Below are 18,990 nucleotides of genomic sequence, written 5' to 3'. Positions count from 1 at the left end.
CGGCTTTGAAGGCTTTTGTTGGTGGAAACGATGTTTTCGCCCTTCTCCCGACCGGATTTGGCAAGAGCTTGATCTACCAAATGGCTCCTCCTCTCATAGCGTCACGGGTTAGCTTCGGTGTGAGTGGTTGAAATAGCGCGTCAATAAAGATGACAGACAAGTGGCTTATCCAATCATATGCAAGGAGTTTTGATAAGGCCCAGCCTTCAGTAAAGGCAATTCCTATGGCGGGTTCCCAGATGTATGTGAGTGGAGCTAGGCGGAGCGAGACATGCATCTGGCTGTTGTCAGGTTTTTTTATATATATATATATTTGTTCCTTTTTCAGTTTTGTGTTATTTGAATTACTACTGTGAAGTTATAATTTTATTTAATGGGAGGATATGTAATCTTTCAAGCAAAACTGTATCATGTCATCCTCAAAAGACTTCACAAATTACATTATACACATTATAAACAGTTTGGGACCTAAAATGTATCTTTGAGGTAACCAACATGACATATCATACTTCTTGATTTGATTTAGTTTATAAACTGATGTCTGTTATTTATGTACCATTGTAACCAGACCGAGCATAACACAGGATAGAAACCTTACAAAAACAACAACATGAATACATCGATGAACTTAGAAACCAAGCTCAAGAAATTAATGTGTCAAGAATACTCTCTTCAATTCAGTTCAGAAATACTTTATTAACCTTAAAATGAAATGCTTATTAAATTTTGGAGTAACTCTTGAGCAATTTTTAATGAGTTGTTAAGTGCTGATAGGTATAAGCATGAAGGGTTTTCTGTATTGGTCTGTCTTGCAATGGATCTGGAGAAGCCTCTTAATGAAGACACTCTGTGGTTGTTTAACAATCATCTGAAGAGGATGCTAACTATTGTCCATAATGTTATTCACTTTATGAAGAATTTCTTTGTGAAATAATCTCTAGAGGTTATAGAACAGTTCTTAGAACAGAGCCATCTTAATTAGCGTGTTAAACTTTTTTAAGGCATTTGCTCTGATGCTGTAACCCCAGTAGATGATGGAGGAAGAGATCACACTCTCAACAACAGACTGATAGAAGATTTGCAATTTTTACATTTTGCTGCATTTGCAGCAAAATGTATTTCTTGTAGACAGCTTCACAGTTGCGTCTCCAGAAGTCTGTTGTCTAAGGGAACACCAAGGCATTTAGTGTAGAAAAGATTGATTGTAGGATAACACTAACTACCGAGTTCAGGCCTGCCATGAAGGGTTATGGAATAAATGCAGGCCTGAAAAAGTGAGGAAGAAGCTGCAATATGGCTGCAGCAGGTCAGCAACCATAATATACAGTTAATGAGCTAAACGATAGATAAATATAAAAGAGAAAGAAGAGATATTTTGCTTGCTTGAAAGTTTTGCCATGATGTATGCCCCTCATTGCTAACATATTTAAGAAAGTTCAGAATGCTAACTACAGAGCTCTTCATTACTAATAAAGGTAAAATAGCATGTCAAATGCTTAATCCAGGGATTACTAAGCTCTAAGACTCAGAAGTTTCTTGTTAAGTTGTATATGATTGATCAATACCTCTTTTCAAACTATCAGGTCAACACAGCAGTGAATAAAGCCTCAGTTAACAAGCTAAAATGGGGGAGATGGTCAGATAGCCTGCTTAAAAAACACCTGTGACAGATGACTGGCTTGAAGATGGGCTGACAACCCTAATGGATTCCTCAGGTCTCCAGGATGATCTGCACTTTAGTCTAAAAAAAATATCGAATCACAAAGTATTTCTGGATCCAACCTTGAATGTTGCATTCATTTTAAGCTCAAGAATTGCACCTAAAAGGTTTGACCCATTGGTTGATTCCAGCCTTAATAATTATTAAAACCCAAAGCTTTCGGCAAATCAAATGAGCTGCTGTTGTAAATCTATTAGATGGAGTAAAGCTCACTACTACCTAACTTTTGTCAATTTGTGTAATTAAATAAACAGTTAGTAACTTTTCAACCTTTATAAAATGTTTTCACAACTTTTGTGGGTATACATCAGTCGCTGATGAGCCGGGTGAATTAATTTTTTCTTATTTTCAACATCATATGACATTGTTTCACCTCAATTAGATTCATTTCTCATCACAATTCATCTTTCACAAAGCCACTGGAAAATCGAAATGTAGTTTAATCCAAATGCAGGCGACAGGAAGATCAGAATTCTACCATGCTATGCCCTGGTCGTTATGGAAAATGCCGTCTTCCTTCAGGCAAAATAATACAGCTTTTGTCCACTGGGGCGGGCCACAATTGACCAAAACTGGAAGCTCTTTAGATCAGCTTTATAACACAACAATCTGTTCTTAATTTGGCATGTGCTTGTTGGCAAAAAATTTTTTTTGGGTTGTTAAATAATATAGTGAGAGACTATAAAAATTTATTTTCAGGCACTCACTTTTAATTTTCCGTTCTATTAAGTTTAAGTATATAGCACCAATTCACAACACATCATCTCAAGGTACTTTACAGAAAGAATTTAATCAGATCTCACACTCTGATTGGTTAAACGTTTTGTATCTAAAGAAAAGAAATAAATAAAAAATATTACTGTTCCTCAAAAATATTATTGCTATTATATCAAAATACCACTGTTCTTGTTTATCAATTAATAAAGAAATGAAATAGCATTCTAGTTTACAAGAAAAAAGAAAAAAAGAAAAACATTCTTAACAGTAAGTTTGCTGTAAGGTAATTATTGCCTTTCGCCATTATGATTTTAGTGCATTTTAGTAAAAATACAGCCTACAAGTAATAAGAACTACGGAAAGTTGCTATGTTCCAGTTGAGTATGAATAACAAAGTACTCTTTGTAACAAAAATGCCAAATTATTACAACTGATTTTTTATAGCAACTTGTTTCCAAGAAATCATAAAAAACATTCCACATTTAAGGAAATCTTATTCGTAAACAAATCTTCCAGACGTTTTCTGTGGCGTGTAGTCCTGAAGAAACAGGTCAACGTACTGCAGGATGTGATCAACAGCACTGAGCAGCAGCACATCTGCGTTCACATCCAGGTCCAGCTCTGATGAGTAGTTCTTCACTGGAACAATGTAGGAGGTGGACATACCCAGGAGAGCTCCGGCTTTATTCATCTGCAAATACACAAGTCTTATATTCCAGTCTAAACCTTCTAAATAAAAGTACTAAAATATGTTAAATAAAAAAAAATTATAAGGAATGCATAATGATTTCGGATGTGTAGTGAATATTCTGTAGGGATATTCTGATCTATGAAGATAAGTCTCTTCTAAATACACAATTTGAGGGAGCTGAACACTGAGGCCCAAATCCAATTTCAGCAGTATATCTTTGTTATTAAAGCTGCATCAAGATATTTAATCTAGCACCTATTCAACATAAAGACAATCCAGATAAACAGTTGTGTGATCACTTTTCATCTTGTCTCATTGATTTTCAGGATGTGAGTCTGGATGGAAAGAACAAGATTGTGGGATTTATCTACAGCTTTGGTGTTAATGTTTGAAGGTCGATCACTAACTGGCTGCCATCAAACTTTAACAAAGAAGAAGAGGGAGGGACCCTAAATGCTATAGGCACATCCAGGCTCAGACTGGGAACAATTTTCGGCCCTGGCATTTTTCCATCTACACCAGCCCACTTATTGATGCACGCAAGACAATGCACGGAAGATGGGTAACATTAGCCTTTAGATGCAAAACCCCATCATGCACCGCAACATATTTTTGCACAATATTCAAGCATAAATTTGCCAAATATAAGAGGAACATCATAGTTTGGTATAAAGAAAGCATTTTAGTTTTATTATAATCTAGTTGGTTGCAAGGATTTTACAGTTTGAAGAAATAGAAAATTACACCACAGGCCAACCATCACAAGGATGTGCATGAAAAGGAAGGGCTATATATACTGCATGCATCATTGAGGTAGTTAACATTGTATTACTTCTTGAGCTCCTTGAGTCATTTACTGTCACAGGTAGGTGCTTTGGCCACAGAGTGGGTCGGTATGATCTAAGGAGGGCTGGCCCTTGCACGCTGAAATTAGGACCGGCCCAGGTATCACAGATTACCAGTCCGAGCCCGGGCACACCTATCTTTGAAAATAGTTTTTTGTAAAGGTTGGGTTGGATCTGCATTAGACTGGACGACCTTCATATGGTGAATACAGTAGCTCGGGTGTCTTTGGTGGGCAATAAAATGAGAAAGACTTAAGATAAAGGACGTTTCCACCCACCGTCTCTCTAACGCTTGGGCTTCTATAGACTTGGCTCACATCTTTGGCTGTTTCTTGACAAATCTGGTCAACATGGGTCAGCAGAGCCACCTGGTGAACACCTAAATGAAGGAAAGAAAGATACCAATAACCTTTGAAAAGTTCTTTAAATTCCAAAAATATTTGCTCCTTCTTTGTGCATTCATACCCCCCAGTTCAACCCAATTGACACATTAGCCCTAAACTACAAACACACACACACAGGCAAAATTGCAGATACTGAAGTAAAATATTTTGCTGCCTGCATTTGATCAAAAACAGTAGTGTGACCTGGTGAAAAAACAGTTATTACAGAAGTGGGAAAATAATATTGTACTGAAATAAATGTGTTTCTATTGCAAACAATTTAAAATTAAAGACTGTAATCATTTCATGATCCGCAAATGTAAGGCTATAATGATCTATGACAGTATAGGATAATTTAAGGATCTGAGTACAAAACAAAAAAGCTACATGAATCCAACTTGATTTATATTCTTTCAGGCAGCAGTTTTACAGTCTTTAAAAAAACTTGAATATCTTAGTCTAAATATGTTTATAGCCCTTTGATTCATGCTGTGGGGCATTCTCTGAAAAGCCTTGCTGCCTGATGTGCCCCTCTGAGTGTAAAGGGTGTTTTTTATTTGCTCACCCAGCTCGCTGATGTACTCTCTGAGCTGTTTGAAGGCAGGGGTGAAGCCTTTGCCATAGGATGTGATTTTTGAGGCATCCACCACAAAAGCAACACAATGGATTTTGTCGCTGAGGCCGGGCGTCTTCACATAGCCTGCAGTGTCTGTGCCAACTGGTTGATCTGGACTGAACTGAGAACAATAAATTATGAGATCACTTTTTAAACTTTTAACTACGGTGGCTCCAACAAGGTTATACATACAGAGGAAACAGTAGAAAGTGCTTCTATATCTAAGTCCTTGTAAGCTATATGCTTTTCATAAACAGGGGAGTAGCGGTCTAGTGTTTAGGGCATAGAGTTGGAATCCTGAGGTTCTGAGTTTAAGCCCCACTCCTACCGAATGCCACTCTGGGTCTCTGAGCAAGATCCTTAAAGCTACAGTGTGTAACTTTTAGCGACATCTAGCGGTCAGACTGCAGACTTCAGCAACATGAACATCTCCCCCCCACCGCTTCTACCCCCCAACAGTACGGCGAGCGTTACGGGACAAAATGTCTTCCACGACGTCCGCATCACCTACCTTCTCAAGTGATGAGGTTTGTTTACATAGATAATTTTACAGATAGTATTTCATTAGTCTGTGTAGGGTATAGATTTCATGTAGACTTAAGATAATAAATATACCCGTTATTTTTTCTACATCGTTGTGACATTTTGGCGATCTCGCAATCACTAGTTTGTTGGTTCTGCGCTGCCGTAGCGCAAAGATGTTTGCCTCCATGGCTGCGAGACCCGCTCCTATGTAATTATAAATAACGGATTCTAAGGCAACGCAAATATTAAGGTTAAGAGGCTGAGCTCGTAGATGATGATAAATAACATAGTTATGTATAATATATTACATTTCTGACTGTATATCCCTGTAATTATTACACACGGTAGCTTTAACTCCACACTGCTCCCCGGGCGCCTCACGATGGCAGCCCACTGCTCCCCAAGGGGATGGATTAAATGCAGAGATAAATTTCTCCAATATGAGTTCAATAAACTTCAGTTATTAAATATTATTGAACAACAAAAATGTCAATCTAATCTTCTTACCTTGTGACCCTCAGGAACGTGGCCTTTTATCACTGACAGGATGTCATGTAAGGTCATCCCAGTCATCTCTCCATCCCCGAGGCCCATGCTGTCACACAGAATCAGCCTAGTATTCTCTTCTCCCTTCTGAGCACGTATGTTGAAGGACTGTAACTAACAAAAGATCAGTGTTGTGGGACATAAAGCTATTACAACAAACCTGCTCGACAAAATGGAGAGGGGAAATGCACTGCTAAATGGTCCTTTTCCATATGGAAAAATTACTTTAGTTGCAACAACAAATGAAAAAGTAGACGAGGATCGTGAGTTTATGTGACCCGCCATGAAAAAAGGACGAAAAAGTTAGCGCAAAGTGAGAAAAACATAAGTACATGGAGGATCAGGAGAGTCACTGAAAAAGAAAAAACAGCCGTTTCAAAATCTAAAATTAAATCATACAAATAGAAATTCAATTTGAAAAGCGTTTTCTGATTGTAAATTTTAAAGCTCCACTCCCACAGACTGCCACTCTGGGTCTCTGAGCAAAGCCCCTTAACCCCACACTGCTCCCTGGGCACCGCACAATAGCAGCCCACTGCTCCCCATGGGGATGGGTTAAATGCAGAGGTAAATTTCTCTGTTATCTTATTTTTTAAATACTCCAATTTGAAAAGGTACACACTGAAAACCAGTTGTAAGATGTATCTAGCTCCATCATTGGTCATTTTTTGAACTAAATGCGATGCTGAACTGGTTTTCAGTGTGCTCAGAGACCAGAGGGGCCATGTGAAAGCTAAATGGAGAGAGAAAAGGGAAATGAAAACATGACTGCAAAAAAGGATTTGAAAATGCAAGGTGAAAAACAAAATGGAAATAAAAAACGTAATTTCCTTTTTTAGATGTGTGATTAGGAAAGCTATTTACAATCTACTCATGAATTGTGGATTGTAAAGCTGTATTAAGAAATAGGATTTGAAAATTAATTTTGAAATTGCAGAATTTAATATTGAATTAATAAATACAATTTACAGTTCCTCTTTGGAATTTTAAAAAGCTTTGGAATGGAAAAGCTTTTCAAATTCGATTTCTAATTATATGATTTAAACGTCAAATTTGAAATGGCTGTTTTTCTTTTTAACTGACCCCAATGGTCTTCCATACTAAATGGGGGGAAACCATCAGCCAGTTTATATAGTAGCTTTTCATTTTAATTTTTTTTTTATTAGTGCAGGATTTTAAAATACCTACACTAATTAAAACAGCTATATGCATTGAAGTAAGCACATGACTGCTTATGCAGATAGGATTTTAATGAAAGCCAGGTAAAAAGCGAAAAAAAAAAAAAAACAAGCAAAAAACTCAAATAAACCCCGATGTAGGCTATGTTTTGCATTGTTTTTTCTTTTTAAAGTAACAGTTTGCATGGTTACAATAGCTTTGTCCCTAAAATGAATGTAACACAAAAATGAAAATGCCTGTAACATATTTTCAGATAAAAAGTAAGATTTGGGGGATGCTATTATTTTGGGGGCCCTGAGCACAAATACTGCGTGAGGCCCACCTTACACCTGGAAATTAACAATACAGTATTTTTATTATCTTGTTTCACTTAATTTCCAGAATAACATCCAAGTATTAATGCTTTGAAAATAGCTACAATAAATAAGAGGAAGGATTAAAATCTAGAAAAAAAACAACAATTTAATTATTTTTGCTCAAATGGTGCATATATTCCCACACAAAACAACGTTGTAGAGTGCATTATAGAGCTAGGACTCATCCTATAAGTACTGTTAGAATAAAGCTGTTAGAATAAATCTTTCTCTACATAACCATACATTGTAATAGATCAAGTCACTCCATCTTAGGTCATTTATAGATTAACACTATACTATTAAATACTTTTTTTAAGCGCCATTTTTTTACCCATCATACTGACACGGTAGAGGCTCTGCATAGTGGAGTTTCACTGAATGTTTCTGTTGCTGTTCAACCTATACCTTTTTGGTGAAGCTGGTATTGAAGGAGGATCCCACCATGGCCCGGTTAGTGACTCTCCCATTAAACACAGACTGGACTGAACTGATGAAGCTGGACTTTCCAGAACGCACCGGTCCAAGGAGGAGAACCCGAGCATGAGGCACATCCTTACAATTCGGTTTGTAGGAGCTGACGATCTTCATCAGGTTTTTCTTTTGCCTAAAATGTAAGGACATTTAGCATTAAAATAAAGCTGAAAATGACAATATTTATCAGAGCATAATAGTACCCACTCTTCAGACCACTGCGCATCTCTCCATGGAGTTTCCAACTTTGTTGGAAGTCCTGAAAACACTAGAACAATTAAACATTAGAAACCAAGTCAATAGCTAGCCTAAAAAAAATTGTTAAATAGGCATTTGCTTTTTATGTTTGGTTATTGTTTCTGCGTTATCAAATAAAACATTTCATTTTATTTTCAAAAAGAAGCAAACTGTAATAATTAATTTATCATGTGGACTTGATGCAACTTTTCTTTGATGTACCTTTTTGAATAATTATAATATTATTGCAGTCTGGTAAACCTCAAACTAAAATATTATTTTCAAATCTGAAGCTGACTTAAAAGCATACAAGGGTGGTTTTTAAACACTTAAAAAAAAAAATTATAATACCATGTAAGCACAGAGCTGTACATTTACAATGGGCACCTCAGAAAAACTTTGAGTTCCGATTAAATGTGTCTGTTTCGACTTTAAAAGCGTGCATAAATTATTTTACAAGATTAAACATCTGCTAGCAGCTTACCTGGGATTGCTACACACCTTTCCTTCTTGTTATCTTTTGTGGTTTCATTTTGTAACAGGGTGTTTGTACTGAAGCTGGCAGAAGCCATACCAAACGCAGAAGTTGTTGTATTTGTTGTAGCTCCAAAGGGGGTCACTGCAGTTGTAGTCACTGGAACTCCAAAAAGGGGGAAAGTAGCTGTAGTCCCTGGTACCCCAAACGAGCTGACAAAAGAAAACAAATGCATTAGACAGTGCTAAAATAGCATAATGCAAAGAGATGCATTGATTCCTTGTTTCTCAAAGTAAAATACCAAAAATCTAATAACATAAATTTTGTGTATTTCTACATTTCTCTGAGTTTTTTTTTGTTGTTTTTTTTTTTTTGCCTCTTGCAACATATTAACAACACAAAATGTTTTCCCCCTCACATCTTCAAAGTGATAACACACTTTCAGTTTGGCTTTTGTGTTATGTTTAAAACATTTGAAAAGATGTAGAAGAAACATGCTCAAACTTAATTCTGGACAGTATGATAAGGTGGATTTGAAAAAAAAGGTGCTTTCTGTCAACACAAAGTCAAAGGAAGTAATGAAGATTTAGGAAAATATCTAAAATGGAGCTAGAAATTGTCAGCAAATGGCTGCATGAGAGTTCAAAAAGAAATTCATAAGGCTGACTCCCCTTAATGGCTGAGACTAAAAACAGGAAAACTATTTGAACTCAATACCATTTCCATTGCAAAACCACATTATGAACAAAGCAACAAATATTAAATGGTTAATTAAAGTAGACCAATAAAATATGAGAAAAGATAAGTTAATATGTGTAGATTTTATTTTAAGATGTGAATACATTTGTTTCATCATTTACTAAATTATTGCATGCTCCTGCACTAAAGCACAGCGTAATTTAATTGAAACTGTCACAAATCTATCAAAGTCAAAGCATTCAAGAGGCGGGACCAGATCTGTATCCACAGAAACCCTGATGCTATGCAAAATAAGACAATTATTTTCTGGTTTTCTTTCACTCTACTGTCAGTGTTTTTGCAAGAAAATTTGTAAATACATTTCTAAAATGCGTTGCCATATATTTACAGCAGATTGAGTGAGCAGTGTGAGCTGCTTTATCCCTTTTCTGGTCTCTGAAAGGTTAAGTAGATAAGGTTAGTCAGTGGGATGGGCTAACTTTGATTCTGCTGAAGTCCTAAAGCCTGCTCAAACTAGTGGCTTATGACTTTTTAATCTCTGATCTGATTTTTTTCCATGTGACACAGACTGCAGTGCGTATAGAGGGGCTCTGACCACACAGGGTGAGCAGATCACAATATATGCAGATTTGTTTCCACCTCTGTCCACAATTTAAAACATTTTCTCACATTTGATTGGGAAATATTATAAAAAGTCATTAAAAAAGAAGGAAAAAAAGATGCCATGGCTACTAAGGAACATCCCACTCCATGCCCAGACTGATGTGCATCATCTCAAACCAGAACAGATTGAGAATTTTAATTGGCTTTTATTAGAATTACAATGGGAACTACATTTGAAGCAAAGGAAAACGCAGCTATAAACGCTATGGAATGATTTATAGCTGCTGTGTGAGGCAATGAGAGATGTTACTCAGAGAGAAATCTGTGGAGTTCATTAGTTTTTTTTTTTCCATAAAGAGGGGAGAGTGATAAGCTGTGCCTTCCTAGCCCTCACAGTTTTGCCCTCCCTGTTTTGTTTTTTGTGAGGCTCAAAGAGAATCACTATTTTACTAAGTCTGTTTTCTGTCTTTTTGAAGTTTTTTTTTTGTTTTTGTTTTTTCGGGGATGTGATGTTCTTTGGGTAAATTCAGATTTTAAAAAAAGTTTTCTTGATTGTTTATGCACGAGTCTGCCTTGCCTGCTTCACATGTGCTACTTCAAACCTGTTTCCCCTTGCCATTGAAAGATTTTAATTTGTATTTTCCCTCAAAGCAGATGTGTTTTACGTCTCTTTTCTTGTCAGACCCGTGGAATTGCTGCTAAATTGATGTCCGATTAAAATAGACTCGGTCAGAGTTATTCCCCCTTGGAGGAAATCATGTTGATGTGTTATTCCTGACTTTCAAAGAGTGCTAAATGCCACAATCTTGTCCTGTACGATTTTCTGTCAGATCAGACGCAAAATCAGATTTTATATGTTCAGGGCTTTTATGCAGCTCCCACCACACTAGACAACAGCAAGCTCTCTCATTAGTTTATATTCAGACAGAACTAGGGATATACAGGCTGAATTGAATCACAAAATTTGCTGTGAATAGATTGAAACACATTTTTTAAGTTATTTCCACCTTTCCCCAGAGATCATATCGACTTTTAGGTAAAAGAAAGCCAGAAAGAGGTCGCCATATTATTTTGCTCAATTAGAAGCTGCCAATCAGACGTCAGGGATTCTATAAGAGCTGCTCTAGTCCCGCCTTCTTGAATTTCATGGATGTGTGACAGTTTAAAGTAATTTCAAGGTCTGCTTCAATGCAGGAACAAGAACACATGAAATAAGTAGGCCTACATTTACTTCATAAAATCCCTTTATTTAACTGAGATCCAATAATTCTGGATTGAGTTTTGTTGGGTGTAGCAGCAAGTTGCTGATTCATAAAAATCATATGAGCATGGTTTATTCTTTACTGCTGTTGAAACAGAAATTTAACAATTTAACATTGGTATTTTTAAATGTTGGTATTTGAGATACGATACCAAGTTTGCAGAACTTATTCCTTTCTAGTCTCACATATACGCTGAAAAAAATAATGCAACCACATTTGCCATTTACTTAAACATATTTAGTAACACAATTTTTCATGTCCTAACCTGATTACATGAAACAATTGTGTTAAAGTAACTAAATATGATTAAGTAAATGCCAAAAACGGTTGCATAATTTTTTTCAGATGTTTTGTGGGTGAATAACAGGTGAAGCAGCTGTCACGCAAACTGAACTGGAATGAGCTTAAAAATTATGTTCTGTCAAAAGGAATATCGAGCCGTCCAAAGTGCCATGGTCCTTCTAAGTTTTACAGATTCTTGCTGTTACCCAAAATCAAGCAGAGTTTTGACAAACAATTGGACCATTATTCTGCAGCCAACGAAAAAAAAAAAAAAAAAAACTAGTGACAAAGAAGGAATTGAATTAGACACATTTGAATAAAGAGGGGGAGAAAACAGAAAACACATAACAGACCAGACAAATACAGTTAAGCTCAAATATGTTATGTTATTTTGACAGATTTATAATAAATAAAAAAATGCATAAAATAACTCTCCTAGATTGTCTTTTATCTTTCAGCCCTTCATATCAAAATCAATATGACTGAATTTATTGAAGTTACAATGATTTTGATCTGCAGCTGCTTTCATGGTTTCAATTACGAATGAAGAAGAGAAATACTCATTAACATGTTTCTATACGTACTATGGATGATATAGCTGACTAAAGTACAAACATTATAAGTAGCCTATGTAAGCCCAATTTCAATCTGTGTAAAAAGCGTTTTACTATGTGAACTTGACAAGTGAAACAAATGAACTTTAATCAGAATCCCTGACATGGTTGCAGTGTTGGCTCTCTGTCAGCTGCATTTCTGGGTTTTTCAATCTGGTATTTAACAAACACATGTGGACAGACTAAACATTATCATTATCTATCACCAACAGAAAATCTGCCTACCCATATTGGACATCCTTTTTCTCCATAGTGACTTCTGCAAGCAGACGTGAAGGAGAGCAGCTGGGTGAAGATTCGTCCTCAGCGATGTTTTCAGAAGAAAAGAAAGTGAAACTAAAAGCTTTTATATAAAGAGCGGGTAGAGACAGGCGTGTTGCATGAAAAGGCTTCAGTTGTCAAAGCAAAGATCCTATTCAGTTCCATTCAATTCAGTTTATTTATATAGAGTCAATTCACAACACATGTCATCTAAAGGCTATTCACAGTTCACTACTCATACAGTCAAACTGATTCAAAGTTTTCTATGAAAGGAAACCCAGTTTATTGCATCGTCTCATTGACTCCAAGGCAGACATGGGCAATGTGGAGTCAACAAGTCATCTCCATGCAAGGGCGTAGGTTTGATTTCAACTTTGGTAGGTACACTATTCTTCAGTTTCATTGGTCCTTTGCAAAAATATGCATGCTCTTTTTTATGCTTAATGTGAGCTTCAGGGCTCATTTTGTTTAAAGAGAACAGCTTCATTTCTTGCTACATTAATACAAATCTTATCAGCACTACATGCTCTAGATGCTGTTTCTCAATATTTAAAGCATAACTGGCTCTGATGAATGTGGAATTAGGACTTTTTCCACTTTGAAAAGGATTGCATTTAAATTTACCTGCTACTAAGACAGTGTCTGTTTAACCAAATATAGTCTATAATATGTGGATTTATCCTGTGTTTTCTTCTAAAGATATAGAATTGTGCAGAGGTAAAACCCACTCTTATTTTTTTTTTTATCTAATATGCTCTCTCTGGATCATGCAAAATAATACATTCAAGGGACAGCAAATAAATGTATTGTATTTACATGTGCACTGGAACTATAAGAGGAACTGACACTTAGCATTTAAAATATTAATATTAGAAGTTGTACATCTGGGCTGTAGTTACTCTGTGTAGCTAATTTTATGTATTTTATCTATGGCTGAAACAATTAATCATATTAACAAATTATTTAAATAATCGTGAACTAATTTAGTAATTGATTAATCGTTAACTGGATTATAGGGCCACTAAAATGTGCCTTTAGCCGACAGAGTGACCCACTTAGAGCAGGAATTATACCAAGATTGTAAAAAATATGTAAACATTTTGCATTTTTTGTCTGTCAACATTCTCCATCCAGAGAAGACATATTTAAATTTCAAATCATTCTGGCTTAAGCATGTATATAAATGTACTCTTCATCAGACCATATTGTCCCAAAAGTTAAAAAATATCTCTATACAATGTTTAATATCTATCATTTAAAAAATACTGTCTTAAAATCTGAGGTTTTTTTTCATGATTTTATGCTGCCAATTAGTTATATGTCAGCTTGTACACCTAAATTCAGCCAATCATATATCGATGGCAATCTATTAATCAAATTTTTTCGGTCCAAGCATCTTGATTTATATGTCCCAGCTAATATATGGCTCCTTGATTTGTTTTAAAAGATTGGAAACCAGCCCAGGATCACTTCTCTCCTCAGTCTAACGCTATTTTAATGTGTTACAATGCTAGTTGGTTCCCAATGGGAAATTACATTGGGACCAAGTAGCACTTCGCAAAGCCACTGTCAAGGAACGCTATGGACAGCGGAAACATGCAAGAGGAGGAGAGTTTGTGTCGGAGGTCGTGGACGAGTCTCTACCGTCATGCATTTTTTTATTTAGAGGAGGAAAGCGGGGATGAAGATGTTGAAGAGGACGCCAGGGCGGCAGAAGCTTGGTTTGGTATAGGAGGCTTACAGCCATCCATGTTTGAGCCCTTGCCTCGCAACGCTGCCAGTTCTGTTAGCTCTACGCCTGCTGAGGACACAGACGTCCATCCCCATGAACACTGGGACGGAACTCAAAGGTAAAGTAGATTATTCTTATTTTTTATATCAACCGTTGCGTATATTAGCTGTTAGATATGAATCAATATGCTATGACCAAACAAAATAGATTGACAGAAAACTGTCAATCAGAGCCTGGTTCTGCCAGAGGTTTCTTCCCAATGGGGAGTTTTTCCTCTCCACTGTCGCTTCATGCTTGCTCATCATGGACAGGTTCTCTCAACCTGTGTTATCCAAACTGGACTTCCATCTTCCAGGTCCCTGAGTGAAGCTCTATTATCAGCTCACGTAGTCCACTGGATTTCCCATGAAGCTCAGCATACCGTCTCGCTAACCAGCAGTCTACAGACTGACCAACTTCATCTGTCTCCACTCCACCACCAGTTTCAGGCCTGGGGGGGAAACAGCCCTATTCTTTCCTCCTGTTCATGCATATCCATCAAAATTAAGCGCTATGTTTCCTGCCGAGGTCTAAGCGCCAAAGACAAAGTAATCGTATCAGTAAATTTCTCCTAATTGTCTTTTCTCTTCATGTGAGTTTTTCAGATTGAAATATTCATTGCTCACAATAAAAGCTGTCAAGCCTTTATTTCTTGTGATTTGGTGATTGTATCTTAAAGATAACGAAAACCCCAAATTTAGAGTATCGGAAATCTAGAATTTTGTAACAAAAATAGATATCAACATTTGTAGTTTCACAACCCCAATGAGCTAATGAGCTAAAACACTAGCAAAAACCTCTGAATAAAAGGCCAAAACCTCAATAGCATCACTGTGCTGCAACTTTCAGATGCATCCCTGCTGCAACACACCTGAATCAAATGGCTGCTTGAGAACAGGGGTTGTAGTTTTTATATCTATATCTATAACTATATGCTCTGCTTTTCTGGATTGTTTGGTTCTGTTCTGGTTTTCACTTTGGATTTTCAGTGAAGCTTTGATTTTTGTTATTCTGTGTTTAAGATTTATATTGTTTTTGAATTTCTTATTAGTTTAACTCTTCCTATATGTTTATTTTAGTTATTTCTTTTCAACATTCTTGATATGAATTTAATCACTATATTCCCCACATGCAGTTAGACTTTGCTGGACTATCTAAAATAGTTCCTGTTACTCCCCTCCTGTATTAGCCCACTATGTTCCTTGCCTGTTTTCCCTTTGGATTCAAATTACTGCTGCCATCATTAATAAATCTACTAGAAACCATCTTTGCCTCTGCAATTTGGATCCTTCTACAAACCATAAACAAACCCTGGCAGATAGTAGAGTGAGCAGCTTTGAACTGCTTTCACTGTGATTCTCCTTTATGTTGCTTCTCTTCTTAAAATATATTTGCTCCACTAGAGGGCGTTCCAGGATTGAATTGGATGCTCCTGATCTTTTCTTGTTAATAGACAGCAGGGGTCAATCTTTGGCCATACTTGAGGTGTTGACCCTTCATTGGACAAGCCTGCTACCAAATATGAGAAACTTGTCCCCTTGCTCCACCTCAGTCTGCCCTGCTTCACCCTCACCTTCATCAATCTGCAGCTTTTAATAACTTCAGGATATTATTAACTAATATTCATCTGCTTATGGTCGTGCTGACTGCTAGACCTTAAAGTCAAACTCCCATTGTGCACGTGTGTGTTTTTGTGTCTGGGTGTGGGTCCAAGAACCTCATTTTGATCATGTATGACCTCAAAATCTGCCGGGTTTGTAAAATGACCTCTCTATGGAAGGTTATTTATTTGATTTTGGGAGAAGAACTATTTACCCTAAAAGTTTGGTGACTATTCCCTCTTTATTAGGCAAGGCAAGGCAAGGCAGATGTATTTGTATAGCACAATTCAGTACAAAAACAGTGCAAAGTGCTTTACATGATTAAAATATAGAAAAATAAAACAGAAGCAAGTAGGAAAAAAATAAAAATAAAAAATGCAGAAACAAAAAAGATAAAAAAGATGAACCAATGATGTTTCAGTTGAATTGTTTAACTAGAAAAGTCAAAGGCTGATCTACCCTTGGTTTTATTTGTTTTTTATTTGAATTTGTTCTTTTGAACCTTCTCTGGTGACTGTAGCTCAGAAATAGTTGCACAAATGATCACCCATTACCAGAAAAAACACTCTCGGGGGTCCTTTTTTATAATCTGAGATGCATTAAGTTACACACCTTACACTAAAACAATGATGAGTTCTGCTGTGTTAGCAGAAATACATTACAGCCTTAATTCTAATTATGAGAACTCTTAAAGAAATACTTAGTGTTTGTAAAATAAAGATCCAAAGTGGATGTAACTGTTTTTGAAGGAGTCTTACTCATCAGGTAGCATTGAAGCTCCAGCTGCTTTGTCATTCAAAGGCCTCACCTCAAACTGAAATACAACCTGACATGGCCTTGTGGTCATGACTCAGTGTCACTTTAAGTTATACAAGTGTCAGTTATTAGAAGGGACGCTCTGTAGTCTCATATCTGTGGACAGAAGATGTTGTTTCAAAAACAACCCATAACTCCAATAACAGAAGCAACCAGAACATGGACTTCAGGTATTTCTAAACCTGTGAAATCTTCCTTTAACTTCCAGGTTACTTTTATAGGATTAGTGGAATCTTAAAAAAGGGAAGCATTAAGATTTGATTTGAAATTAAAATCCATCCTTCCTTATGTTCTCATGATGTTTTACACTGACTCAATGAGGAGTAGGCAGTTTCATACAAAAGAAACCAATAAGAAACATTTACATTTTTCCAAAAATTAAGGTTCAACAACAAACGTCCCTGCTTTCTTTTTGTTTTTTAGGATTTTAACTTAAGCTGTTGTATTTGCAGTAGTTGTACATCAGTAATTTTTTTAATAGACTTACGTCAAAACTGATGATTCTCTTTAAAACACATTTTCCATTTCTTATTGGAAATCAGATCTTGACATATTGACAAGTAATTTAACCTACATATTCTGTGCACACAGCTCTGGACATGTTCACATTAAATACCTGAATGATAATTTGGGTAAAAAAACAAAAAACAAAAAAAAAAAACACACTTTTTTATATATGAAACCGTTTAAAAATAACATGAAGTATTTTTAATTTATATGGCAGTGTACAAATGTTCTATCCATTAAGTAGGATTGTACCAAAATGTGTTGTTTTTGTCTTACAAGCTTGTTTAAGCATTCCATACCTGGAATATCTATATGGTTCTTAAAACACCAGAATATGAAAGTTATAACTAGAATATTATTGGAGGTTTATTTAATTAGGTAAACATATTACATGAAATAATTACACACTGTCATGTTTTCAAACCTTAATTCTGTTAAGTATGTAAATGGCTAAAAAATATGAGATTTGATGTCTTAATGAAAAGTTTGTTTAATATGGCAAGGTTATTTTCGAAAGGAGGTCAGATTCTGACAAATGAGCTTTAATCGAATGCATTTTCAGATTTCATGACTGTATTTGAGCCTGTAAGGATTGAATGAAATCCCCCTTAAAAAAAAAAAAAAAAAAAAATATATATATATATATATATATATACATATATACATATGTATGTATATATATATATATATATATATATATATATATATATATATATATATATATATATATATATATATATATATATATATATATATATATATATATATATATATATATATATATATATATATCATATTATCAGTCAACCTTGAAGATGTTTACATTTCATTTATATAACCAGATAAAAACCATATTTGGATCTGGATCTCATTTACAAAGTGGGTGCTTGGCAGTCTGCAGCCAATGCCATTTGTGAAAAACATCATTAAAACCAAACAGTAATGTTGCAGTAAAGCAGATGATGAGTGGCTGTAAACCTCTGACTGCAGATTTGCAGAATGTAGATATTACCACACAGCAATTCTATGGCCTGTCTTCTCTTTCAAATAACAGGTTTGCATTTAAAGTAATCTGACTGGTTGAAAATGTTCTAAGTTGCATTCCTTGACGACAGTGATGCTCTTTTAGCAGATGAAGCACATTTATTTACACGGTTCTAAATATTTATCCTCCATCTGGTTAGGCTATCACACACAAATACATCACCTATAGATAGAAAAATATTTGTAGCCCTCTGTGCTGAAACCACATAAAAAGGATGATTTGATTTTAATATCAAAAGTTTAACTGATTCATTTCCTGATGTTTTTATGTAACGTTACTAGAATCCAAAATGAGATATTCCAATGGCTGCTTTTGGCACTCAGGCTGCCTTCTGTCAATGTGTGATCCACATTATGAAATAGTCCTGTAGATGCTCTGCCAAATGTCAGCCAGCAGTCATGTAACTTGTAGAGCAGAGGTCAAGTTCCCCAGCATCTCTGTTGACGTGTTTATTCTGTTGTTTTCTCCATTTGATATTAGTGTCAGTGATTGGCTGATTGTTCACATGTCTCTAGCTGCACATCCTCAACATCTGGGGAGTTCAGCCGGTTTGGACAGCTTTGACTCAGCAGCCGCTAACAATATCTGCGAAGTGACAGGAGGAGGTTGAAGTTCTAAACATGGAGCTATCCTGGCTATGCAGGCGTGTGACACAGCAGTCTGATTTAAAAGCAGAGCCCCCCTCCCATCATGGACACACTGCATCCCTCCACTGTATCACTATCAGCCACACTAGATGACACACATTCACTCAAGTTCTCCCTCCGT

General features: G+C 36.0%; 1 protein-coding gene across 1 annotated transcript; it reads right to left on the bottom strand.

Moving 5' to 3' along the window:
* Positions 1-2,153: 2,153 nt before the first annotated feature.
* On the bottom strand, positions 2,154-12,682 carry ifi44g (interferon induced protein 44g). Its single transcript, XM_038301952.1, has 8 exons — positions 12,447-12,682; positions 8,771-8,973; positions 8,257-8,317; positions 7,984-8,182; positions 6,005-6,157; positions 4,922-5,093; positions 4,252-4,352; positions 2,154-3,128 (listed from the first exon to the last, which is right to left on the bottom strand). The coding sequence occupies exons 1-8, from the start codon at positions 12,470-12,472 to the stop codon at positions 2,931-2,933; spliced, it is 1,113 nt and encodes a 370-aa protein (XP_038157880.1). The 5' UTR covers positions 12,473-12,682; the 3' UTR covers positions 2,154-2,930.
* Positions 12,683-18,990: the final 6,308 nt, after the last annotated feature.

The sequence above is a fragment of the Cyprinodon tularosa genome, unplaced genomic scaffold (genome assembly GCF_016077235.1).
Source record: "Cyprinodon tularosa strain WSP-4 unplaced genomic scaffold, ASM1607723v1 ctg478, whole genome shotgun sequence".
Lineage (NCBI taxonomy): Eukaryota > Metazoa > Chordata > Actinopteri > Cyprinodontiformes > Cyprinodontidae > Cyprinodon > Cyprinodon tularosa.
This window is presented reverse-complemented; position numbering and strand designations above follow the sequence as displayed.